At 45.3% G+C, this 27386-nt stretch overlaps 1 protein-coding gene across 3 annotated transcripts in view; it reads left to right on the forward strand.

Annotated features, from left to right (window-relative positions):
- RNFT2 (ring finger protein, transmembrane 2) overlaps window positions 1-23048 on the forward strand; it is a 40346-nt gene extending 17298 nt beyond the window's left edge. For all 3 annotated transcript variants that reach the window (XM_077834929.1, XM_077834931.1, XM_077834930.1), the window contains 4 exons: window positions 11167-11316; window positions 16933-16998; window positions 18192-18293; window positions 19137-23048. In XM_077834929.1, coding sequence (XP_077691055.1) covers window positions 11167-11316; window positions 16933-16998; window positions 18192-18293; window positions 19137-19271 — 453 coding nt within the window. In that variant the 3' untranslated portion in view covers window positions 19272-23048. The remainder of the gene's footprint in view (window positions 1-11166; window positions 11317-16932; window positions 16999-18191; window positions 18294-19136) is intronic.
- The last annotated feature ends 4338 nt before the right edge of the window (window positions 23049-27386 follow it).

Raw genomic sequence — 27386 nt, forward strand, 5'->3', positions numbered from 1 at the left:
ATCCACATCCTTCTTGTAGTGTGGGGCCCAAAACTGGACACAGTACTCCAGATGAGGCCTCACCAATGTCGAATAGAGGGGGACGATCACGTCCCTCGATCTGCTCGCTATGCCCCTACTTATACATCCCAAAATGCCATTGGCCTTCTTGGCAACAAGGGCACACTGCTGACTCATATCCAGCTTCTCGTCCACTGTCACCCCTAGGTCCTTTTCCGCAGAACTGCTGTCTAGCCATTCGGTCCCTAGTCTGTAGCTGTGCATTGGGTTCTTCCGTCCTAAGTGCAGGACCCTGCACTTATCCTTATTGAACCTCATCAGATTTCTTTTGGCCCAATCCTCCAATTTGTCTAGGTCCCTCTGTATCCTATCCCTACCTGCCACCGTATCTACCACTCCTCCCAGTTTAGTATCATCCGCAAATTTGCTGAGAGTGCAATCCACACCATCCTCCAGATCATTTATGAAGATATTGAACAAAACCGGCCCCAGGACCGACCCCTGGGGCACTCCACTTGACACCGGCTGCCAACTAGACATGGAGCCATTGATCACTACCCGTTAAGCCCGACAATCTAGCCAACTTTCTACCCACCTTATAGTGCATTCATCCAGCCCGTACTTCTTTAACTTGCTGACAAGAATACTGTGGGAGACCATGTCAAAAGCTTTGCTAAAGTCAAGAAACAATACATCCACTGCTCTCCCTTCATCCACAGAACCAGTAATCTCATCATAGAAGGTGATTAGATTAGTCAGGCATGACCTTCCCTTGGTGAATCCATGCTGACTGTTCCTGATCACTTTCCTCTCATGTAAGTGCTTCAGGATTGATTCTTTGAGGACCTGCTCCATGATTTTTCCGGGGACTGAAGTGAGGCTGACTGTCCTGTAGTTTCCAGGATCCTCCTTCTTCCCTTTTTTAAAGATTGGCACTACATTAGCCTTTTTCCAGTCATCCGGGACTTCCCCCGTTCGCCACGAGTTTTCAAAGATAATGGCCAATGGCTCTGCAATCACAGCCGCCAGTTCCTTTAGCACTCTCGGATGCAACTCGTCCGGCCCCATGGACTTGTGCACATCCAGCTTTTCTAAATAGTCCCTAACTACCTCTTTCTCCACAGAGGGCTGGCCATCTATTCCCCATGTTGTGATGCCCAGCGCAGCAGTCTGGGAGCTGACCTTGTTCGTGTAGACAGAGGCAAAAAAAGCATTGAGTACATTAGCTTTTTCCACATCCTCTGTCACTAGGTTGCCTCCCTCATTCATTAAGGGGCCCAAAGTTTCCTTGGCTTTCTTCTTGTTGCCAACATACCTGAAGAAACCCTTCTTGTTACTCTTAACATCTCTCACTAGCTGCAGCTCCAGGTGTGATTTGGCCCTCCTGATTTCATTCCTACATGCCCGAGCAATATTTTTATACTCTTCCCTGGTCATATGTCCAACCTTCCACTTTTAGTAAGCTTCTTTTTTATGTTTAGGATCCACTAGGATTTCACCGTTAAGCCAAGCTGGTCGCCTGCCATATTTACTATTCTTTCGACACATCGGGATGGTTTGTCCCTGTAACCTCAACAGGGATTCCTTGAAATACAGCCAGCTCTCCTGGACTCCTTTCCCCTTCATGTTAGTCCCCCAGGGGATCCTACCCATCCGTTCCCTGAGGGAGTTGAAGTCTGCTTTCCTGAAGTCCAGGGTCCGTATCCTGCTGCTTACCTTTCTTCCCTGTGTCAGGATCCTGAACTCAACCAACTCATGGTCACTGCCTCCCAGATTCCCATCCACTTTTGCTTCCCCTACTAATTCTTCCCGGTTTGTGAGCAGCAGGTCAAGAAAAGCTCCCCCCCAGTTGGCTCCTCTAGCACTTGCACCAGGAAATTGTCCCCTACGCTTTCCAAAAACTTCCTGGATTGTCTATGCACCGCTGTATTGCTCTCCCAGCAGATATCAGGAAAATTAAAGTCACCCATGAGAACCAGGGCATGCGATCTAGTAGCTAGTGGATCTAGTAGTGCAATCCCCAGGGTCCACGTTTGAGTGGCTAGCCTGTGCCACAATGTCCATGCTGCTATTTTTAGCATACTAGCTCAAGTGAACCTAGAAAGTGTCTATCTCCCCAGGCTGGGAGGCATGCTCCCATTTGCAGTGTAGACATACTCTTTGTGTTTTGGCCAAAATCCATTCAAGGTATTTACAGTCTGACAGCTCCTCTTGCAATGTCAGCCAGATAGGGTATTCTTCACTTTCTGCCCAAAATTATGATTATGGCATTGCTGTTTGCAGTTTAAACAGCTGCTGCTTTCCATTTCCAGTGGTCTCAAGTTGCAGTGGGGGAGGTCTAGGTTGGATTTAGGAAACACTATTTCACTAGGAGGGTGGTGAAGCCCTGGAATGGGTTACCTAGGGAGGTGGCGGAATCTCCATCCTTAGAGGTTTTTAAGGCCTGGCTTGACAAAGCCCTGGCTGGGATGATTTAGTTGAGGGTTGGTCCTGCTTTGAGCAGGGGGTGGGACTAGATGACCTCCTGAGGTCCCTTCCAATCCTGATATTCTATATTAGTCTGTGATTTCATTGACGGGGGAGGTGAGTCTTATCTATATGTGGCTAATGTAGCAAAATGCTTTGGGATCCTTCAAGGTGAAAGCTACCAGAGGAATGTCCACTTAAAATCAGAGTGGAGAGATGGATGCTTATTTCAGCTGCCATGAGATAATGCTGGTGCTACTGGATTCTTCTTCCTGATCAAAGCTGCCAGGCCTAGGAGCAGGAGTGGAAAACCTCATGCCACCAGTGAAAGAGATGATATATTTCAACCTCATGGAGAAGGAAGGGGGTGGGCCGGGATTTTCTCCTGTGTTTGCTGGCAGTGCCTCTCTGGTGTTCGGCAATGGTTATAGTGAAACTTGGTAATTGGGGCCTAATGTACAGGCTTTTATCTTTCTCAGTTTGACTTCAGACCAGTCACTTTCAGATTAGTCCCATCCTTCTGAGTCCAAAACTACTCTGGCTCTTCTGGCCATGCCTCAAGATTTTCCTACCCTTCATCAAAGTTCCCAGGCTTTTCTGAACATTATGTGGCTTTCTCCAATGCTCTCATTCTCCTCTTTCCCTTGGGCATGTTGAAAATCCTTGGGTTGGAAGGGAGACGAGGAATAGAGGTTTGATAAGAGGTATGGAGTAGTAGTCTGATCCAGGCCAGGAACCCAGGAATTCCTGAGTTGTAATCTCATCTCTGACACTGCGTCCTTTGATAAGTCACTTACAAGTTTTCAAAAGGGGATTCTGTCCTGAGTGGCCAACTTTATATAGCTCAGCCCTGACTTTCAGAGGTGCTGAATACCTACCATTGGGACTACTCAGAAGGGCACAGACTTGGTGCATGCATAAATCTTTTCAGGACCAGGACCCAAATCACAATGGGCCATATTAAACGCCCTGGACATTTGGGAGTATTTGGGTCCAGATCTTTAAAAGGAGTGATAAGTATTTCATTAAAGTGCTTTAAAACAATTGAGCCCTTGGATTTTTTTCCCCTTGTATTTATTTTCTCCCCTCTAAATGGAGCTTCTGGTTTCCATGATTCTCCTGGGGAAGATGGATAATACGAAACAGGACCAGGAAAGCCCTTTTGCCATGAAGAAAAGTTGCCCCCATCAATTGTTTAAAAGCCTCCAGCAATCAAGATTCCTTGGATGGAAGTTTGTCCCTAGTAGAAGCCTGGTTCCTTTCTCTCTTACCTCACTCATTTTTGCATCTTTCTCTCTTTTTTTGTTTGTTCCCCTTTATTCCATTCCCTGGAAGAGCAGCAAAGATTGTTTAATAGCCACATGGGAAGGGGATGGGGGAGTCTCACACGCACCTGGGATTTTCTAAACTGCAATCTTCAGTAAGCGTGTCTCTTCTATTTATTTACTTTTAATTCCACACCCACCAAGCTGTCGTTCCTTAGCAGTGAAGATGAAAAGCTGCCATTTATAGATGTACAACAATGGAGGCCTTCACAGGCCACATGGCTCCTACAGTTTAATTTACTTTAATTCATTTTATATTGAACCAAATGATATTTGTTGGGTTTTTTTTTTTTTAATGGAGAGCTTTCAGCATGTGGGGTGGCAGCCAAGCCCCACTCCTGTGGAAATTAGGAACCCAGCTGCTATTTAAATTTCTGCTCTGCTCCACTGGGCTTTTTTAGGTGGAAAAAGAGGCCTTTTTAACACTGTGGGTAATTTACATTCTGTCATTATAGGCCTGATCCTGCTCCCATTAAAATGCTCTACTGGCTTCAAAGGTGAAGGGTTGGACCCTGTGCTTGAAATTGCCACCCTTCCACTGCTCCATTCAGTTCAGTCTCCCTTTACTCGCTTCCTCCCCGCCTCACGGCATCATCATAGTTTGTCTCATCATCTGTGGCTTCAGCGTTGGCCTGGACGCAGTGTGGGAGACACAGGAGGGTTCTTTTGTGTAACTCACATTCCATGACTAAGTTTTTCCCAATCCTCTGCTATAGTGTGACTGAAAAACAATGGTTTGTTCCGATAGCGGTGCTAGCCAAAGGTGTCCGTTCCTCTCCCGTCCTTGATGACACTTGAATCTGCAAAGGAAGAGATGACTCACACATTCACATGTCGCAGTCCGTTGCTGGTAACAAACTATGCCTTGATCACCACAAAGCCAAGTGGTTATGGTGCTTAGTGGTATCTGACAGGTTTCAGAGTAGCAGCCGTGTTAGTCGGTATTCGCAAAAAGAAAAGGAGGACTTGTGGCACCTTAGAGACTAACAAATTTATTTGAGCATAAGCTTTCGTGAGCTACAGCTCACTTCATCGGATGCATTCAGTGAATAAACATGGGGAAATAGTTTTACTTTGTGTAATGACCCATCCACTCCCAGTCTCTATTCAAGCCTAAGTTAATTGTATCCAGTTTGCAAATTAATTCCAATTCAGCAGTCTCTCGTTGGGGCCTAATCACATCAGCCACACTATCAGAGGCTCGTTCATCTGCACATATGCCAATGTGATATATGCCATCATTTGCCAGGAATGCCCCTCTGCCATGTACATTGGTCAAACTGGACAGTCTCTACGTAAAAGAATAAATGGACACAAATCAGACATCAAGAATTATAACATTCAAAAACCAGTCGGAGAACACTTTGATCTCTTTGGTCACTCGATTACAGACCTAAAAGTTGCAATTCTTCAACAAAAAAACTTCAAAAACAGACTCTAACGAGAGACTGCTGAATTGGAATTAATTTGCAAACTGGATACAGTTAACTTAGGCTTGAATAGAGACTGGAAGTGGATGGGTCATTACACAAAGTAAAACTATTTCCCCATGTTTATTCCCCACCCCCCACCCCCCACCCCCCACTGTTCCTCAGATGTTCTTGTCAACTGCTGGAAATGGCCCACCTTGATTATCACTACAAAAGGTTCCCCCCCACCCCCACCCCGCTCTCCTGCTGGTAATAGCTCACCTTAAGTGATCACTCTGGTTACAGTGTGTATGGTAACACCCATTGTTTCATGTTCTCTATGTATATAAATCTCCCCACTGTATTTTCCACTGAATGCATCCGATGAAGTGAGCTGTAGCTCACGATAGCTTATGCTCAAATAAATTTGTTAGTCTCTGAGGTGCCACAAGTCCTCCTTTTCTTTTAGTGGTATCTGAGTGCCTCACAGTCTTTAATGTCTTTACCTTCGTAATGCCCCGTGAGGTAGGGTCGTAGCAGCATTTTCAGAGGTGGCCACTGATTTTGGGTACCTTAGTTTTTTGACTTGCCAACTTGAGAGATCTGGGACCTGATCTTCAGAAGTGCTGAGCACCTTCAACTCCCAATGACTAGGCAGAGGTCCAATGGGAGTTGCTCACGTTTACTGAAATTGAAAAAAGAAAACCCCTTTTAAATTATTCATAGTTAGCTGCAGTGAATTTTCACCTGCCTTTACATATTGGCAACAGTCTTTTCTTTTCTTTTTTCATTCTATCCAACCTGTTTCCTTCCTTGTGCTGGCAAAGTAACCAAAAGCCCTCTCCCTTAGAGCCTATCTCCCTGCTGTCCTGTGGTCTGAAAGCCAGCAGGTTTCTCTTAGAGATTTCTTCAGCATCCTCTTCTTTTAGGATATGTCCTAACAATGCTGGCAACTGGGCAAGGGTGACTCAGAACTTCTCCAGGGAATCAATCACACGCAATTTACAGTTGTCTCATTGCCACGCACACCCACCCACCGTTAAAAGAACATTAAGGTTGCAACGTCAAGCGCTCAAAAGTTAGGAAATACCAGAGTTAATGTTGCCCCTACAGCCTCAATTTGGCCCATTTGCGCATATGTGTTATGAACGTCTTTAACTACATGAGCACCATGCTGCTTTCTCCACAGGACCCCTCACATTCAATGCACTGGCTCAGCCTGCTCTGGGAATGAATCAGGGTTGTGTAGTGAAGGACACTTTTCTCTGTAGGTCCTCTGCTTCATTCCTTGCAGAAGTTGGAGGTGCATAGTGAATGAGGTGAGGATGGCTTCATGGTTAAGGCAGCTGAATGCCACCCCGGAGCACTGGATTCTCTCTCTGCCTCTGCCACAGAGTGCCTGTGCAATGCGGGGGAAGTCACTTGAACAGACTTTCCGCAGGAGGTCAGTAAGGGTGTGTTCCTCGTTTTCAGGGTGCCTGGTTTGAGACTCTATGGGCTGATTTGCTGAAATGCTGAGCACTCACAGCTGCAACTCAAGTCAGGAGCTGCGGTTTGAACAGATAAAGTGCTATATAATGGGAAGCACTCAGACATATTGGGTGCTAGGTCTCTCAAACTGGGCACCCAAAATTAGTGGATACTTCTGATCTTAGTCTCTCTGTGCCTCAGTTCTGCATCTGTAAAATGGGGATAGCACCTTCTTACCTCTCTCTGGGGTGTTGTGAAAATAAATTAATGTTTGTGACGCATTCAGATACTATGGGGATGAGAGCCATAGAAAAGCCTGTGTGGAAATTAATTCTGGCTTCAGAGCAGGGTTTAAACACTGTGCAGTAAATGAGGCCTGAGGTCATGCATGGAATGACATGAAGACAAAATATTGAATAGTTGTTCATTAAATGAGCACCATCCATCCTGTACACTGAATGAAGCAGAGGGCTTGTGAGGAAAAAAGTATGTGATCATATAATTAAAGACTGTATCATAATGCATACACACATGGGGTCTGAATTAAGGTTGTACAGGCAACCTTAATTCTGGCATTTCCTAACGTCTCACAGTGCAACCTTCATAATATTTTCCCCTAGTTTTGTGTGTAATTTCCTCTGTTTGCGGGAGGTGGGGGGATAGAAAAAGGAAAGTGAAAAAAGAAATTCCATCATGTCTTATCACCTTTAGATCTACCACACAGATCTCTGCCAGTTGAGCTAGTGGAATAACTGAGAGCAGTAGTAGGCTGTCATCCACTATGTGGACCAGCACCAGAGGGAAATGAAACACATACTTTGCTAGTGAGTTTCACAGGTAATTGCTGACAGTAGAGGAATGGTGAGACTTTGGGATCTTGGGTTCCATTCCAGACTCTGAAAAAGACTATTCTCTAGTGGTCACAGACCCTTCTGTCCCCTCCAATTTTTCACTGTCCTAGTCCTATCTCTTCCCCATCACTGACTCCCCATCCCATTCTCAGTCTCCACTCCTCAAGCTTTTTATCCCAGATCCTATTTCCTTTTCCAACCAGTTCTAGTCACTGCCCCACTTCAGCTCCCTGTCCCAATTTCTCTTTCTCTCCTTGTCCCCTTCCCTCAACTTTTCTCTACATTCTATCCATGCACTTTCCTCCTCCTCCTCCTCCTCCATACTGGACACCAGCCAGGAGTCAGTGAGAGCACAGAAGAGACAGAAGCTCTGCTCATAGTTCTGGTTCCTTGCCCCACTCTGTCCTGGAGCAGGTGAGAGCTGCAGTTTCAGGAGCCTCCTCAGCCCCTGCAGCCCTGGGCTGGAGCATGCTCATCTGCTCTGTTGGGATGGCACATGTGCAATCCAGTCACACGAAGGAGCAGTGGGGGGCTGGCGAATGCTTGGTGTGGACAGAATCCTCAGGTTTTAGGTGACGCTCTAACAAGTCTCTAAGAAGCATGTATGAAGGGAGATTTTTTTCAAAGGCTGATGGGTTTGGCCACATTTGTGAAGATGGTGATGGGAATAGCAAAAGGCATATCCTGACAGAGGCCACCCCTGGGTCCCTGCTCTGAAGTGTAGGGGTGCTGGACCTTCTTAAGGAAAGGGTTGCATTATGACTGATTTATTTTTAACACTGGCGAAGCAATGGACTTTTCCCTCACCTCATTATCAGAAATAGCTGAAACTTACAAATTAATTAAATAAATAACATAAAGCCTGAGGAGGACACGTGGCATGGAAAACTTCAGCCCACATGGTTAAAGTTCAGCAAAGTTTTATAAGCAACTGGAAACAGGGTCTTAAAATGGGACATGTCAGCCAACCTTAATAATAGGCAGCACTCACAAAGATGCCTGTAATGAGTTATGGACATCAGAAATGCTAAATTTTTCAGCTGAGGATAAAGGAAACTATATACCTCGTAAAAGAGAAGGACCTTACTTCTTTCCTGGCTCATATCTCTGCCAGTGTTTTATGGCTATTCTGAGATTTTTCCTAAATTTAAAAAGAGGCCATGTCACAGACAAATGTCCTGGAGGGTTGAGACTTGGTGTACCTGATGGGTACAGGCTCTGTACTCCATGCTCCCAGAAGGCAATGCTTTTAATTTTGTTGGGGCAACATTTCATAGGGCACTCTTTCCTTTTATGAAATCTCATTTCGCTATCTATGTAGCTGCACCCGTCCTGGCTGTGACAATAGTGTATCTGATTGCAGGGTTCTCTTGGATGGTCATTCTGGTGGTGGTGAGTCATCTAGGATGGTGCATAACCATTTCATGCTGGTAGCTGGGGCTCTTAACACATCTCTAGGCTGCTGAGAAGTCCTCCAGTTACCAGTAAAAGCCTGTGGGAAGTGCTAGCCTAGGGGACGTGACTGAGTTGGAATTATATGTAACACTTCTTAGCTTTACAGGAGTGGAGGCACCATAGTTAACAGAATCAGAGTCTTCCATTTGCTGCAAGTACATCTCTGCCTCTTCCTACGCTTCTGCTCCCTGGCCAGAGCTCACTTGAATGTTTCAAAGCCCTGTGCTCCACCCCCGGGAAGCTCAGAAACTCTGCAGGAGCTTAGTTTTAGCCCTGCCAGCTCCCGAGCTTCACAGGAGTGGCACTCCTCTTGTTATCCCATAGCTTCACAGAAGACATCTGAAATCTTTGGAGGATCGAGTGTTGACCTATACCAGGGCCGTCTGTTACGGATGCTGAATTGGATGAAGGAAAAGTCTGAGTCTAGTGGGAGAAAGGATTAAAAAGGAGAGGCAAAGTGGATTGCTTTAGGAATTTGCAGTGCATTTTACTTGCCAGTTGTTTTCATCAGGGTTGGTTGCTGGGTGTGTGTATGTGTGTGTGGAGAGCTGCCTATGCTAAAGGAAGTGATAGACTAGTCATTAGCAAACTGCGACCCTCTGTCACAGGGGCTTATGAAATAAATGATGATCGTACTGAAGCGTGAGTCTGGCGAGAGAGCCTTTCGTGCTAATTTAATAAATTGCTTACATTTAGAATCCCAGATTGTTGCTGTTACATTTTTGCTATGTGATGCCACACGGGATTAAAAAGAGGAGGGTTGGGGGAAGGGGAAAAAAAGCCCAGGTCCTTTAGCTGGTGTGACCTCACTCACTGTCCCAGGGGGGATATGAGATCATGAGAATGCCAGAGCTCTCTGAAGGATTCGATTTGTTCAGCACAGCAGGACAGCCTGCCAAGTGATCTCATCTCTGAGACCCAGGGGGAGGGTGCTGGCTGCTGCTTTCTTCCTGGACTGCAGAGGATTGAATCCCTGCGCCCCACCGATGGCGATTAATGACAGCGACCTGTGATGACATCATCAACGATATTGTTACTGTGATGCATGCAGCAAAATTCTAGGGGAATTTTTCCCATCCCAAATCCTGACATCTTGAAATTTAACTTTTCAGAGTGTTAACGCCATGACATCTGATCTGTTCGTTTACGTTTACGACCCCTCATCTCACCCCTTTGCCCTGGCATCAATTCTTCCTTCTAAACTATGAGTGACAACACAAAAACAAATCCTCATCAAGGCTGGGAGACCCAAAATTAGATCCTACTTATGTGACCAGCTTCTCGGTGCTGCTATAGAGTGAAAGAAAATGTGGTTAGAAAACGTACTTCTGTTGCAGCCTCCCGGGGTTATGAAAAACCTGGAGGTAATCAATGACGTCTTGATGGTGTCCTTTGTAAGAACAAATGGTTTCCAATCTAGAGGAAATACCCAAGATGAGAGGATTGTTTCAGTAGAGGTTTAAAAAGGGCATAGGGCCCCTTCCTGCAAGGTGCATGGCTCCCTAATGTAGAGCAGTTAGTTGGATGAACTCTCTCTCCCAATACAATTCTTAGGAGGATTTAGCAACTCTGAAACTAAAGGTTGTATTTCAGAGCTGGTCTTTGTGTCTCAGAGTTTGTATGTGAGACCAGCACACACTGCGCAGAAGGGAATGCTGGAAAGCAAGGGAGGGCCTGTTGCAATTTGATTCACCAGGATTCTCTGCAAAATAGGGAGGCCAAGCTGATTGTACAATAGTAATTCTCTGCCTTCAGCATAGTGGTGGGACCAGGGAAAGTGAAATATGTCTTTGTACTCCTCTTCCTATTTGTTAGTATTATTGGTCATACAACAATGCCTACAAGCCAGTGCCTTGTGGGCACTATACAAACATATAGCAAAGAGTCCCTGCCCTGAAAATCTTCTAAGTGTAGGACTGTAGACAACAACTGGATAAAACAAACTGCTTGCGGGAGCACAAGGAAGCAATGAGATGATACTTTTCCCTTTCTGGGCACTGAATTAGATGACAGTGAAGAGGGCAATAGTTGCAACTCACTGATACTGGTGTGTGCAACCATTAGCAAAGTGCCTGAGTGGCTAATGGACATGCAGGACTCCTCATAGCATGAACTCTTATGTCTGAGCCTCTCTTTTCTCCTTTTGGGCCCCTGGCAGTGATGATGATTTGTATCATTTATGCTTTACAGGGAAAGTTTTATCTGGTTATTGAAGAGCTGAGCCAGCTGTTCCGCTCGCTTGTCCCCATCCAGTTGTGGTGCAAATACATCATGGGGGATGATCCATCCAGCAGCTATTTCCTAGGAGGGATCCTGATCATACTGTATAGTCTCTGCAAGGTAAGGGGATGCCTGGTGAGTAAACTCTGTACACGGCAGCAAAATCCCTGATTTTTTTTTAAATAAGCTCTTTTAAAATGTACTAGTTTAGATATAACACTCATGGGGGCCATATAAGTATCTGAGCACTTCATGCTCTTCAAAGTATTTTATCCACCCAACACCCATGAGAAGTACTATTATCCCCACTTTGCAGATGGTGAAACTGAGGCTCAGAGAGATTTAAATGAGTGGCCTAAGGTTCTACAGGAAGTCTGTGTGGAGCTGGGAATTGAATCCTAGTCTTCTGAGAGTGTGCCTACATGAACAATTAGACCTCAGCAAGCTGGGGTATGAATCCTGCCCCTCACTGGCCTGCCACTGTCTGTCAGTGTGCACCATGCTGATGTGCGTTAACAATTCCTCAGAGCACTTTGCTCTAGCTCCGAGTGCTCTAGCTAACTGTTCACACACCTCAGCAGGGTCCACATGGACAGTGAGACCACAGCAGACTCGTGTGAGATAGATTTATAGCTTGCCACGGTCTAAATGTTCATGTAGACAAGCCCTGTGTATCAGGCTGGCACCTTAATTGCTGTATCATCCTTTTACCCGTTACACTTATGAAAGCAGCCATGCTTAGTTATGTGCCTGTGAAGACATCATACTAGTGCAGCCAGAATGAGAGCTCTGACCGATGGACATAGTTTTATGGCAGATACTGGATTAACACCACTGGAGACTGAGGCTGGCATCCCCACCAGCATGATGGATCTTGTCCAGATGGGAAGCTTCCTGGAGTTTGCCGTTGTTCTTAATTACAATAACCAGGCTCTAGGGCAGAATTGCATTTACAAGCATAAATGTTAGGTCCCAGACTAAGAGATGGACAAATGAACTAAATTTCACCCTCTTCTGCAGGCGGTTTCTGGGAGAGGTGTGTGTGTATAAGAGAGTTTCTCATCTTCCTCTCTGCTTTTCACTCGAGGCAAGACGAGGGAAGAGAAGTGAGTTTTGCAGTTAGTTCTGAAGGATGTAAGGTCCTTAGTGTGATTCTCACCATTGCCTTGAGGTGGTTTCTGAGCAAGCTGTGTGCCCCGCTTTCATCAGTCTGACCTATGCTGCTGATGGTTTTCTTATTCCTGTGGAACATAACTCCCAAGGGAGGTCTTGCTCTCGGGTAATTGGTCTGTTGTGATGGATGACCTTCAGGATGAGGACTGTGATCGTGGCAGTTACCCAGTTCTGTCTGGGGAGCCAGTGCGGTGATTCGAGTGCTGCAGTGCTATGTTCTTCGTGGCTAGTGTTGCTAAGGAGGTGAGCTGCTGCATTCTGGACGAGCTGGAGTTTTCTAAGGTCAATGTGTTCTAGTCCAATGAGTTGTGGTAGCCAACCCTAGAAATCACAAAGGCATGGATTGCTTTGCCTGGGTCCTGGACAGATAGCCCCTGGCCAATTACAGATGGAAAAAGCTGGTTTGAGCAGCTGTAGCTGTCCAAGTATCTAGAAGCAGTGAAGAGGATGGGAGACAGTCTAGGGCCTTGAGAGACTTTGCAGATGAACTGTCTGGTAGCACAAGGAGAAGTTGCAAATCACCATTCTCTCTGAGTGCAGCCTCAGAGGAAAGATTGCAGCCAGCTCCGGGTTTCCCCATCAATCCCTGCTCCTCCTGTGAGGCAGAATAAAAGTATAGTGTAATCAACAGTACTGAATACAGAAGGGTCTAGTGCAATGGTTCTCAACCTATTTACCATTGTGGGTGCCCTATGCAGCCCTCTCTGTGTTATGTGGACTGCATCTTGTATGGCCCTGAGGATGTCACATGGGCTGCAGCTGTGTACTGATTGGGCCCGCAGGTTGAGAACCTCTGGTCTAGTAATAGGAGAATAAATCTTTTCTGCTGCCCCTATGTGGACAAAACGAGTAGTGCCATTTCCATTCAGTGTCCTTGCCTGAAACCGGGCTGATTAGAGATCCAGGGGCTGAGTGGTGGATAGATGTAATGGAAGACTGCTCTTGGCATGCTTTCCATTAGTTTGCTCAAGAAAGGCAGGCTGAATGCTTAGCTTACAGCCTTCTCTAAACTAAAAAGGTGGGTCACTGATTAAGTTAAAACAGTGTAACCCTCTTGTGTGGACGCTCTTAAACCAAAATCAGTCTGTCCACATAAGGGGGCTGGACCAATTTAACTGGAATTAGTTTTTAAACAGATTTTCTTAAGTCAGTGCAAGTTGCTCAGCTAGATATGGCCTAAGTCTGTAAAGTCCAGAGATAGCTGCTTCTTTGTAATATATTTGTATTGCCTAGAGGGCTCCATTTGTTCTAGGTATTGTACAGACATTAATGAGGGACAGTCCCTGGTCTAAAGAGATTACAAGACAAATGGAGAGAGGGGAAACTGAGGCACAGAGCGCTGAAGTGATTTGCTCAAGGTCATAGCAGGTCAGTGGCAGAACCAGGAATAGAACCAGGACTCCTGAGTCCCAGTGCAGTGCCTATCCACTGGCGCACACTGCCTGCCTGTGCTCTCCACTGTGCTTTTGGAGGACTGAACTGTTTCATGTTTTAGGGTGGTAGGAAGCTTCCCTACACAAAAGTGGGATTGAGTGTAAGCTTCCAGGAGGGGACCTAAGCGATCTTCTGTGTCCTTCCTGCACCATGTGGGGCGTGGCTTTGAGTCACGCAGTGACTCTGATTTCCTGTAGTATTTTAGGTGTCTCTTGTTATGTAAATGGGCAGCGCCTGGGAAAGGGGAAGGGATGTTTCCAGTCTTGGGCTCCTCATATGGCTCCTGTTGTCTGGAGAGAGCAACCCAGGTTCAGGTCATTCTTCTTTATGGAATAGGCTGACATTTCTCCACAGGGTGAGGTGCTGACTTCTGAGGTAGCTGGATGGCAAGCTGGATTGATGAAGCCATTGATTGTCCTGAAAAGTTCTCCTATTTTGTGATTTAGAAGCTGCAGTATCGAAGGAGAATAACGATCTACTGCCCTCCACTGTGGCTCAGGAGTAGCATTGCAGGGCTCCCTTCTGTTGAAGTCTCTCTGCATATGTTGTTAGCGTGCAAGTTTCTTTCCTTCCTGCTTTATTCAAGGACCTTGTTGATATACAAGGGCTCTGTGGTGGGAGGAGAGACATCAGTGCACATACTTCAGAAGAGCACCTTTGTAGCAGATCAGGACCTTGCCCCCCTGCCACTAAAGCTGCCCTTCTTTGGCATCTTTTGTGAATTCTTCGCTTGCATAATTCTGACTGCCAATTCTGCCCTGTCCTGCTCATGACACTGCCAACGCATGGCTCATAACCAACAGCAGAGGTCAGGAATGGGAGGGAACTACCCGGCCGCTTCTGCTGTAAGCAAATATCTGCTACCTTTAACCAGGAAACACCTGTTTTAATCCTAAATTCCTGCCTGCAACCATGGCCTCTAGCCTACAGCCTAGTGTTGGGAAAAGCCAAAGAGGTTGGCAAAACGTGGCCTGATTCTCCTCTCATTCTGCGCTGAAGTAAGTTGGGAGTAACTCTGTTGAAGTCAGTAGAGTTAAACCAGTGTAAGTGGGAAGTTAATACAACCCAGTGGCTGAGAGTCCGGAATCATTTATGGTGCCCCTTAAACCATACCCCAAATCAGCCATACCCCAAATCCTGGACAATCAGGCTAGGGATTTCAGCTCCCCTTTCACTGGAGACACTGTGTGAGAGATGTGGACTGGGAGAGGGAATAGGCTGGTATACATTTCCAATACAGTGCATGGAATATTAGATGCTCGGATCCCATTTACAGTCACAGGAGTTGCAAGTCTAATTCTTTGCCCGACACACTGAAAATATACCCCTAGGAGTCCACATTAGCAAAGCCACAAACCACATTAGAAAAACCACAAAAGCCTATTTGGTGCTCAGACCTTCTGTGCTCTTGGCAGAAATCCAGGGCTTAGCTTGGACTGTATCACCTCTCCAAGGCACAAAGGGCAGGCTCGAGTTATAGGGAGGTTGTGTAGAGCAGCTGGCAGTGGTCACCTCAATGCCTATGGCTGACTTACGTGTAAACACAGGGATTGTTGTTGGTGCGGGAATCCCAGCTGTTCATATGCATGCACGCCCATGTCTTAATGCCCTACCAGAGAGAGGAGTTCTGCCCAAAGTTCTATAGGCTTCACTTGCATAGGAGAGGAGAGGGGTTGGGAAAACAGTTTGGAAGGGCTGGCTCACCGGCCTACAGGCAGGAATTTGTATTGCCAAATCAGGGACCCTGATCTGAGCCCCATCCAGTCTCACTCTCCTTGGACCAGTGGAGGCTGAAGGTACTTGGTGTTGCTTTATGGCTGCCCTTCCAGCTCATTAAGGAGCAGCACTGGCTAGCTGTGAACAGAGGTGAAGCAATTCCTCGGCCAGAAAGATGGTGGCTGCAATTTAGATTTCAGTGGGTGGCAAGGGAAACACACGTTGTAGGGAGGATGCTAGAAGAGACTGTGGGGCCCCAGCAGAGATACAAATAAGCCCCAGAGAGAGAGAATGGGGTTGCGTGAGAGAGAGCTGCTGCTACCTATCTAGGGATCATTAACTTTTAAAGATCCGTAACAGTCCGCAGCCTCAAGCCCTAGGAGCTGACTGGAAACATTACGGAAGGACCCTTGGAGCCCTTTTATCTGCTGACTGGAAGCATTACTGCTGCCTGCATTTTATTCCACATCTATTGCATGGTGATCTCACAGGCATTCTCTGCAGAGAGCCCACTTAGTCACAGTAACCAAAAAGAAAAAAAACCCCCCCACAAAAAAATCCAGTGTTTCTGATGTGTGTGCATATCCTGTAAGTCTAATGCAGTTCTTCATATTAGGTCTTTCCCTTGCCCTCCCACTCGCTTCGTATCCAGACAAGCTAGAGATGGAAAAGTCCTGTTATGCCATGCAGCCCCACTCCCTGCTAATGCAGAGCTGTTCCCTATGGGGCCTTTTCTCACATCTTGTCTAGTCTAGTTTGCAGTATGGCTTTCTCTATTTGTCTTGGGAGATTGTCCCACAGGCTGAGAGATTAAACTCTCCGAAATGTATCCCTGATGCTCTGTCAGATTTTTCCCTTTCTTACCTCTATCCTCACTGCTATTTTTATGCAAAATAATTTCTCGGCCTCCTTGAGATATGTAGACAGGTGTCGTGTCCCTCACCACACACACTCACTCACCTTTTGTCACACTTAGCCATGCTGTATGTATTTAGATCCTTTAATCTTTTCTCAGAAATCAGGACTCCCCCCATTTTTGTTGATCCTCTCTGAACTCCTCCCAATTTATAATGAAGAGTCCAGAAATAGACACCATGTTCCAGATGTGGTCACATCAGAGGTGTCAAGAAAGTGAGAGAGACTATTTTGTCCCCCTTCCTCTAACGTGAAGTCTCTGGGTATGCAGCTTAAAGTTATAGTCCTTTTTATTTACCATATTGCAGTGACCGCTCATGTCTGTTTCTCTGCTCTTTGTCGCCCCTAAGTCTCTTTGGGTATTACTGCTTCCCAGGCTCTTTCTTTCCTGTGAGTATTGGTTTGGACCATCTCACCCTAGATGCTCTCCAAGTTACAGGACTCTACGTCTGTTATAACCCTGTGAACAGTGTCTAAAGCTACATGTTTCTATTGCAGTCTTTTGACATCTGTGGCCGTGTGGGGAGTGTCCGGAAGGCACTGAAGGTCCTTTGCACCCCTCAGGTAAGTAGTCAATGTGTGTGGCCAGGTTGACATGGGAAATGTTGCCACAAAGGAAAGGTTCAGTAAAGCATTGCTCAGGGTGCCAGATCTATGGTACTTTTGAAAAAGACACCCACCACCCCATGGCTGTGACGGGTAGCCCTACCTAACTTTTGGGTGGGGAAGCAATTCCTGATGTCTGCCCTTTCCCAACAATGTTAATGAAACAGTGCATGGCAGGTCTATTGCAAGATGCTGCATCCCTTTTCTGGAAACAGATTGACAAGTATGTACGAGATGTGACGGTGAGAGGTGCTGAATAGTATTGTTTGATGCACTGAGTCTAATAAAACGGCGAGTTTCCGTTTGTGTGTGTGTCTGTGTGAGGCAGAGACTTTAAGACATCCCCTGATGTGCAGTTTTATTAAAATAAATACTACCGTATTCACCCCGAACATGGCAACGTTCAGTAGTGTTATGGTGGTATTTACAGCCACTGCTGGAGAATACTGTGGTTATTATCTTTTATAGTGGCTTTTCTGCCATGTGGAGTATAGATATGGGACCTAACACCATGGTACTTTCTCAGCACTTGGCATGGGCACTGTGTATGTTTGGAGACAGTGTGGCCCAATGGATAGGGGACTGGACTATGAGTTGGGACACTTGACTCTCTCATCATATGGTTTTGGGCAGGTCACTTCACCTCTCTAGGTTTCTGTTTCCCCATTCGCACAGTGCGGGTAATGACATAAACCCTCCTTTTTATAAAGAGCTTGGAGGTCTGTGGATGAAAAGTGTTTTGGGGGTTTTTTGGAGGTAACTTGTTGATAATAATACTTAGCACTTTCCAAGCACCTTCTATCAGTGCTTTGCAAACGATATTGAACTAATCCTTACAACACCCCACTGAGCTCAATAAATATCATTATCCTTATTCCACAGCTGTAGACTCTGTGGCACAGAGGGGTGAAGTGACTTACCCAACATCCTGCAACAAAGTCACTGTGAAAGCGGGGACTAGGACCCTCATCTCCAGACTCCCAAGTTCTGTGTATCCACCACAGTGCAGCGATGTAACTTAGTTTCCAGTGGGCTCTCGTAAGTGTAGAAAAGCTGGGCATGAAAAGAAGCATCTGTGTGCGTGTACAAGAACAAACCAGGCAATCTAAATCCTTTTGCACAGAGAGGTTTTTCTTCCCTCTCCCTAACAGACCTATGGAGTCCGTGCAACCAGCCAGCAGTGCAGTGAGGCTGGAGACATCTGTGCTATTTGCCAAGTGGAGTTCAGGGAACCTTTGATCCTTATGTGCCAGGTAAGAACACCAAACTTGACAAACCCGTTGTGGGATCAAACTTAGCCTTGTCACTTCTAAACATAGCATAGAAATAGACATAGTATCTCTGTCTAGTGCCCAGTGGACATCTGTCCAAGCACCCAACATAGCATAGACATAGATACTCCCCTGCAGAGCCTAGATTATAACCAAGATCCCCAAGTCTCTCCATTCTTCTACTGTCAGCAAACATCTGTGAAACTTGCAGGCACTTGTGTGTCTCATCCTTCTCTAGTGCTGGTCCACACAGAGGGTCAACAGACCTGGGCTAGAAATAGCTGTGTGGACAGCGCTTGGAAGTTGCAGCTCAGGCTTTGAAGCCAACCGCCGTCCGTAGGCTTCAAAGCCCGAGCTCTGGCTGAAGCTGCAACTTCAAAGTGCTGCCCACACGGCTGTTTTTAGAGCCCTAGCACGAGCCTTGCTGTGACTCACTCCAAAATGTTGCCTAGACATACCCCTAGGTTTGGAGAGCCTGGCCCGCACCTGGAATTGCACTTTGAAGAGAAGAGATAGCTAGGGCAGAGCACAGAGCCCTGCTGTTATGCACTCAGAGAGACATCCCGCACTGAACTATAGTTTGGACAGGTGTGTTTCCATTTCTTCATTAAGAGATGCTGACGTCTGAGTTATTACCTGTGTGGGGCTAGTGTGCTCATGTTTGGGTTTATTGTTCATGCAGATGGGTGAGTGAGATCCTACAGGTTGCTCCCTCCTTCTGAACTTGCATTGCTTCCTGTACCAAAGCTTTTCTGTTGCATCCGGGCACTGGGTGACGGGGTTGTTCCCCTCCCCTCAGCCTGATGAGTCCCTTTTTCTCCACAGCATGTGTTTTGTGAGGAGTGCCTTTGCCTGTGGTTTGACAGGGAGAAGACCTGTCCCCTTTGTCGCTCCATCGCGGTGGAGACTCTGCGCTGTTGGAAAGATGGTACCACCTCAGCTCACTTCCAGGTTTATTAACCACAGCACATACCACCATCAGGATGACATGTGAGCAGACAGAAGAAAAAGCTGGGAAACTCCTTGCTTCCAAGTATTTAGTGGGTTGTTGTCCCGGTCTTTCACGCAGCTCTCTCTCTCCATCCAACCAGGGGAGCAGGTTGGCATGTTGTTACGTCTGTAGCAGGGAGCAGAGTCCGTTAGCATGAAGAGTTCTCTAAGGAGAGGGAAGGGGAGAGGGTTTTCAACTCTTCAGAGTCAGAATCCATCCCTGCCACTCTTCACTGCTAACTTGGGGCCGAGGTCCTTGCTTGAACTTGCTGTCTACAGCACAAATTACCCCAGGCTGGCCCCTCTTTGTCTGTTATCTGAGTGTACATAAATGTCTTGTTTGTAGGGAAAACATGATGAGAGTTTCCCATTGTATGTGTGTAGTCCATAATATTGGAGGAAAGCTTTCCTCAACTGACTCATGAGAGGACAGCAGACTGGAGTTATGTCATTAAACAGCCTCCTGACTCCCCAGAATCTGTCGTCATAAAGTTACATGGCCACTATTATATTACCTGGAGAAACACTCCTTCAGTACCACTGGTTCAGAGGTTCATTTAGGGTTTTGGGAGAGGCCGGTGGCCGATAGCCCTGTTGTTGTCATTGATACCCTAAAACACATGGGTTGCCATCTTGATCTTTCTGAAACCTCAAGAGAAATAGGAGAGGGCCATACTAAAGAGACCACGAGGGGGTGGCATTTTCTCAGTTTTGGAATGTTCCATCTTTAATGTTCACGGTCAGATTACCTGCTTCCTCTGCAAGTGGGAGAGCATGGCGAGATGGGGAGAGATTAAAGCCAGGTCTGAATTTTACTACAAAAGCTCAAGTGCTAATTGAAGGCCATGTCCGGAGGTGGCTTTCTCAAACACAGCCCACAAACTCTATAGAGTTAATTAAAAAAAAAAAAAAAAAAGCACCTCGTGCTGTTTCCTGGGGATTGGCTTTATTTAAAAAACAAAATGGCAATCCAATAACATATAGTTTAGCTCAGAACTTTCTTCCTAGGCTTGGCTGTTATGAAGGCTCCTCTTTCGGGGCTGCTCAGCCCACACTTGATCCTCTCTCTGTAGGGAGTCAGCAGAATCCACCTCATTGTTTCCTAGCAGGATTGATGCCTGCTAACAGGGTGGAGTGTTGCATGCAAATGCTACCAGTCTGTACAGGCATAAAGAATTTGGAGTCTTTCGAGCTTCATTTGAGATGTCCAAAGACGGTCCTGTAGCTCATCTTAAGATTTCTCCTAGATCTAGGGTATATATCTGGATGTGGCCAGCCTGCATGCAAACAGACAATATTTCTAAATTCCCTATCATATTGACAACTCCTCCAATAAAAGCAATTAGTGGCCCCCTCCTTCTATGAGAGCTGTGTGAAATAGATGCAGGGTGCATTTTACTTGAGAGTTTGTTCATTATGAGGACCTGCAGTCAGGTTCCACCATCCAGGGTAGACTGGGACAAACTTTCTCTATTGATAAACCACATCTCACCTAAACAAGCAAATGCCTCAGCTTCAGAAAAAGCTTTTTAAGGACAGTGGCTTGTACCCTTAATAGGCAAATGAACAGACTATGTGCTGGAGTAGCATGAGTCTGTATTCTGCTGTCACAGTGTCTGTCGAGAATCTTACGCTGGCACTAGGATGCAAATGGATTTGATGTTTGTTCACTGTGTCTCAAGCTGGAGCTTTCTCTTTCACTAGACAATTTACTTTTTGCTGAACGCACAGAGAAATGGCTTCATTAAGCAATCATGGCATCTTCCATGCTCATTACTGTGGAAATGGCCGTAAGGTTACAATCCCACTTGACTGGATAATCAAGCAGGAAGAACTGTATCTCAGGGAAACAGGGCTGCACGTATGTATTGGTTGCTTTCCTCCCCTCCTACTGTAAAGCCTCCTTGGGGGAAAAATTAAAGCAAACAGGAGCTAATGGCAACTGGGTTTTGTCTTAACTTTCCTTGGAAAAAAATAGGACAAAGGAGAAATGATGCAGGCAGAATCTGAATCAAACCTGAATTAAGAGAGAGCTGGGATGAAGGGAGAGGAGTATAGGCTTTGCCCCACAAAATGCGGTGAGGTGCCTTTGTTAAAAGCCTCTTTAGAAAAGCATGGACTAAGCCAAACAGTCCTCTGGTTGTCTCCAAAGGAAAGGTCCCTTAGATTCTGTAAGAAACAGGAGAGATTTCCAACTGGCATAAAATTTTGACATGTGTATCATAGCCTGGGTGAACTTTTATCTGGGTCGAATGGCAAATGGCTGACTCTGCAAGGAAACACAGGTGAATGTAGTATGAATGGGTTCGGCTTCCGTTCTCTTTGTGTAATACCATTGAGTGAAACTTATAGGTTAATATGTAGTTTCTGCTTTCTAGAGTCTCAAGGCTGTTCTGAAAACCTGGTTCCAGTTAGGAGTGACTCTTTCTTTGCTTGCCTTTAGGAACTACTGCAAAAATCTGTGTTGTGGGGAACGATAGTGAAGTGCATCAAAATGTTAATAGGAGAAAGATTAAAACTACTGATGGCATTTGACATTCTGATTGTAAATAAGATTTTTTTTGTTTAGTGTTTCCTCCCCTGCCATCAATAGGTGCAAGATATATCTGTTATTGGTCTTTTCTCTTCTCTTCCCTTTTTTCCCCCCCTGACTATTGTCTTCCAGCTGCGAACATGAGAGTGAATTAGCATCTTAATAGTAACTTGATAGGATTAAAACATTTCACTACTGCCAAAACACTCCAGAAAAGCCTAACACAAGGCTTGATACTACTGCTCACTGGGGGGAATGTCTCCGTTTGGTTGAGGCTTTCAGTAGAATTATACACCTGCCACAACACTTTAATTTGCTGGGAGATGTGAGCGCCTTTTCTCCATCTCTGTGCCTCCTCAAAGTGCCCTATTGACTCTTGTTTCACCCCTCTGTTCCAGGCCTGTATTCTAGCTTCAGAGACATGTGCATGGTTCTCCTATGTTCTATTTCAGTACATTAGGCCATGATATGTGATCAGACCGCCCTGAGGGAGCGAGCCATGCTAAGCTTCCAGTGTCTCTATAATTACAGAAGCACATGAGGGTTTTGGTCTGACGCTCCTGGAGCCTGAAATGGAGACTCCCTTTCGCTACAGAGCAGGTGCAGAGCTAGCCGTAGCAGAGTAACTCTCTTCATGCTGATTGCTGCCAATGGACTTCAGTCCTGATGTGGAAGAGCCATGTCTGGAGGTGAGAGACTAGCTCAGTCTCCTTGGACCTTCCTCCTCCCTCCTGAGATTGTTTAGTGCCACGTATAGTGGTGTTTTTGTACTGTGGGCACTTGTTGCACATGAAGGGCAGAGGTCAACTCAGTTCACATATTCCACCAAACAGCTGTGGGTCAAATACTTTTTTTTTTTGGTCATTATCAATGTGTGCTGGGCAGCACAGAGGTAATGGGCTCTATAGTCCATTAGCAATTCCTTGAGCTGCCCTGTCTCATATTAGTTGTGGTGATTCTTATTCATGGGGCAAAAGAGTCTTAGCCTCTTCTCAGACATGGCATTTAGCCTTCCAGAAGGTAACACAGGGCCGACGCCTACTCTAGTGAACGTCAATGGCAAAACTTTGATCGACTTCAGTAGGAGCAGGAGCAAGGTTGGGAAAAGAATTCATAGTAAATGATCTTCTCTATTTTGGAGAGAAAATAAAAAGTAAGACCTTTTCTTCCCAGTGAACAATTGATTTTTTTAATAAAGTCATTACAAATATGTACAAAGAGTCTCCAGCATATGAAATTCCTTTTACAAAAGAGGGAAAGAAGCCATGTCCATCTATACACAAGAGCCAGAACTAGCTCATTGCATCTGCAGTAAGCACATGCCTTGCCTTAGCTTTGGTGTGGGAAGGAACTTGCACGGTTACTCTGTAGGGTCTTTCCTGTACCCAGTCGATTTGATGCATTTCACGTTTTTTAATCTGTTCGTGGAGTGTGACTGGGAGCAAACTGGAAAACTCTCAAATGTATTCACTCTTTGAAATTCCGGGTGAATTTCTTCAGCAAATAAACCGTGGTCTTCAGATTGATCTTAGAGTGTTATGAATATGATTGCAAATTAAGTCAGGGGACATAGTTTCTGCTCTCTGACCGAATGGCAATAATGATATAATATGGCCTGAAATACTGAGAGTCCCTTATACAGTTTGAAATCTACTTTTGGTGAATATTCGAACCTTAAGCTGAAAACTAACTTTTCACAAATATTCGCAGGCCGGTAAAGCACAAGTGCTCAAATACCTGCGCTGATGGTGTACGGACATGGTTATATCAAAAGCCGCTTTTGCATTTGAGTGAACAGCGACAGAAAAAAAATGCTGTTGTGTGCTGAGCGCTAATAAATGGCACCAACCTCTTATATTACGGATACACTAACTCCACAGTTTGTAGTAGAGCTCCCAGCTCTGTCCCACAGCTAGTCGTGGGAGATGCTGTTCCTTAGAAGACCTGAGGGTGGAAAGGACTTTGGGCTAGGTGGCGGTGGTGATCATTGCAAAGGCAAAGGGAGCATTATTCAAACCAGCAGGAGAGAGGTTAACGATGATGACAAGGGAAGTGCCTCATGCTGGATGCAGAAACATGCTCTGTGTGATGAGAAAAGAGGGCTCTGGAATACGGGGTTGTAAATTCAATCCAGAACAGACTGGGGAAGGGGAACACTAGAGACAGCACATGAGGATTCCTCCGCTCCCTTTAGAGTACCTGATATCCTGGAATTCTTTTGAGAAGGTGAAGTCATTGGGAATCATTAAGAAAGGGATAGATAATAAGATAGAAAATACTGTATTGCCTCTATAAAAAGAAAAGGAGTACTTGTGGCACCTTAGAGACTAACCAATTTATTTGAGCATAAGCTTTCGTGAGCTACAGCTCACTTCATTGGATGCATACTGTGGAAAGTATAGAAGATCTTTTTATACACACAAAGCATGAAAAAATGGGTGTTTACCACTACAAAAGGTTTTCTCTCCCCCCATCCCACTCTCCTGCTGGTAATAGCTTACTCTGATTGCCTCTATATAAATCACTGGTACCCCCACATCTTGAATACTGTGTGCAGAAGTTGTCACCCCATCTCAAAAAAAAAGGTATATTGGACTTGGAAAAGGTTCAGAAAAGGGCAACAAAAATTATTAGGTGTATCAAATGGCTGGCGTATGGGGAAAGATTAATAAGACTGGGACTTTTCAGCTTGGAAAAGAGACGACTAAGGGTGGGGGTTATAATAGAGGTCTATAAAATCATGACTGGTGTAGAGAAAGTAAATAAGGAAGTGTTATTCACTCCTTCTCATAACACAAGAACTAGGGGCCACCCAATGAAATTAATAGGCAGCAGGTTTAAAACAAACGAAAGGAAGTATATTTCACCCAATGCACAATCAACCTGTGGAACTCCTTGCCAGAGGATGTTGTGAAGGTCAAGACTATAACAGGGTTCGAAAAAGAACTAGCTAAATTAATGGAGGATAGGTCCATCAATGGCTATTAGCCAGGATGGGCAGGGATGGTGTCCCTAGCCTCTGTTTGCCAGAAGTTGGGAAAGGGCGACAGGGGATGGATCACTTGATTATTACCTGTTCTGTTCATTTCCTCTAGAGCATTGGGCATTGGCCACTGTCAGAAGACAGGATACTGGGCTAGATGGACCTTTGGTCTGACCCAGTATGGCCGGTCTTATGTTCTTAAGTCACCCATTGTTCATGCTTTAAGTGGGTTTTGACTTTGATTAACATGGTCGTAATCAATCATGCCAGTGTTTTCAAAGCTTCTGTCCCATGAGATGAACAAGATGAATCACATACAGCAGCTTGTATAGATGAGGCTGAACCACAAAGTTTGCCTCCAGAATTAAACTTGTCCAAAACTTAGAGGGATGTGAATGTGGGAACATGTTACAGAGGTATGGTCTAGCTGTGAAGTGTGGCTCTGTATCCAAAATACCACAAGGTTTGGTGGGTTTGGATCCACGGTTTTGGTTTGGAGCTCTCCCTAGTTCTGTTACAGTTAACAAGTGGGCTTTAGCCCACGAAAGCTTATGCTCAAATAAATTTGTTAGTCTCTAAGGTGCCACAAGTACTCCTTGATCTTTCTGCTATCTTCTCTAAGCTGTTCATAAAGAAATCTGGAAATAAATAAAATTGGGTCTGGCAACATGAGACCGGGTCCCATTATCAACACATTTTTTCTACAAGGGAAATTGGCTTCTCAAGAGAAGAGTTTCCAGCTGCCTCACTTTTCTGTTCTCCACCAGCTCCCACAGGGAGATGCTTCTTTCTCTATCTCCTAGGTTTCTGGTGTGAGGAATATGGCTGTAGCAGCCCTTAGTCAAGTGTTTTCGAAAGAACAGAGAAAGTGCCTATCTCTAAGGCCCACTCTACACAATGAAGGGATACCCACTTAACTAAATCTGTTTCTAAACAATTTAGTTAAATACCTGCTGCCCTCTTTCTGGAAACTCTAAAATTGACTTGAAGGTCTTGTCTCTATTTAGTTTAAGGTGGTAACAACCAAATTAAGTTTTTTAAACTGTTCGAAGGGAGCTGCGCTGATTTAACTACACTGATTTAGGGAAAGATTTAGTTAAATTGGTGCAATTTCAATGTGTACACAAGCAGTCAGTGGATCAGTTAAGCCTCATCAGCACAAAACTATGTATTTTGATGATTTCCTCCGCCTCCAAATGGTAACACTTGTTCTAGGACACAAAAATGTAGGCGAGCGCAGATAGTCTTGTAATATAGAAGGGGTAGAATGGCTTCCACACCTTCCCTTTTAGCTGGTGAAAAGCATTCCAAGAAAGAGAGTAGAAATCTAGAAACACTAGATCAGATTCCACCCTGGGTATAACCCCACTGACTCCAAGTCAATGGACTTACACCAGGAATAAATTTGGCCTAGTGATGCGGGGGATGAGGAGGCAGTATTATCCTATTCTTAGCTGCATTTCTAATTTGAAATGTGAAGTTCCAATAAGCCATGGGATCTATCTCATGCAAGTGCTGCTTTAAAAATTAATAAAGACTTTCTTCACAGCCACATTATGCAGCATTCCATACAGACTATGATCTCATAACCTTCTTCCCTGGCTTGCACACACACTGTCTGCTGAAACCTAAGATGAGGCCTTTTTTTCATTTAGAGAGCACTCCCGCTCTTCACAGAGGCTCCTCTGCAGAGCTAATCAAAATCAATGGCTTCTTGGGTGCTGCAAAAAGGAGAGGAGGGGGGGAGGGACCGTGCAGGCTTCCTTTACATTGGGAAAGTACAACCCCACCACCACCATCTTGCACAGTCCTTGTAATGAACAAGAACAATGGTGGGGAGTATACAACATGTATTAGTTTCCAAATACAAATATCAACTGGAGTTGAATCTGGTATTTTTTTTAAAAAAAGCATAAAAACACTCCTTGTCAAAAAATGGAGGCATTCAAGTATAGTCATTTATACCTGAAAATGTAAGGCTTAGACAAATACATACCCTCTAGTAAATCACTGAATTTATCTACAGAGAATGTTGGCTGTAAAGCTTCTGCCAAGAGACTTCTCTAGCAAAGTTTCCTTGACTCAGCTGTTAGATTAAGTCTTCGTAAACCTAACATTCCATTCACACAAAACATCTGATTTAAGCCTACAAAAGCCAGGCAAGTCAGAGTTAAAGAAGAATTCCCATGCCAAATTCTGTTCTCATGTAAACCTGTGAAATGCTTTTGATATGGTTGTAGCTTTCCTGGGCATAATGTGTCCTTTTGTATTCTTGACTGAGTTCTTGGGAACAGCTGAAGAGGTCTCTGTCCCTTTTCTCCCTATCCCCATCCTCGGCCCGGTCCTCCTCCAGAAAATCCTTCCTGGATTTTACATTGAGCCCTGTCTGTACTAAGGGACTTTGCAGGTTTAGTCAGTGCTGTGTGCCTCATTGTTGAGTCTCATACCTTGATTGAAGTCGCTCCCACTGACCAGGGACACAACACTGAGAGCAGAGCCTATTCCTTGTGCCCTTAAACTGTCTCACTGTGTCACAGGATTGTGGCTTATCTGTGACTGATTTATGAAA

Source organism: Eretmochelys imbricata, chromosome 15 (assembly GCF_965152235.1).
Source record: "Eretmochelys imbricata isolate rEreImb1 chromosome 15, rEreImb1.hap1, whole genome shotgun sequence".
NCBI classification, from domain to species: Eukaryota; Metazoa; Chordata; order Testudines; family Cheloniidae; genus Eretmochelys; species Eretmochelys imbricata.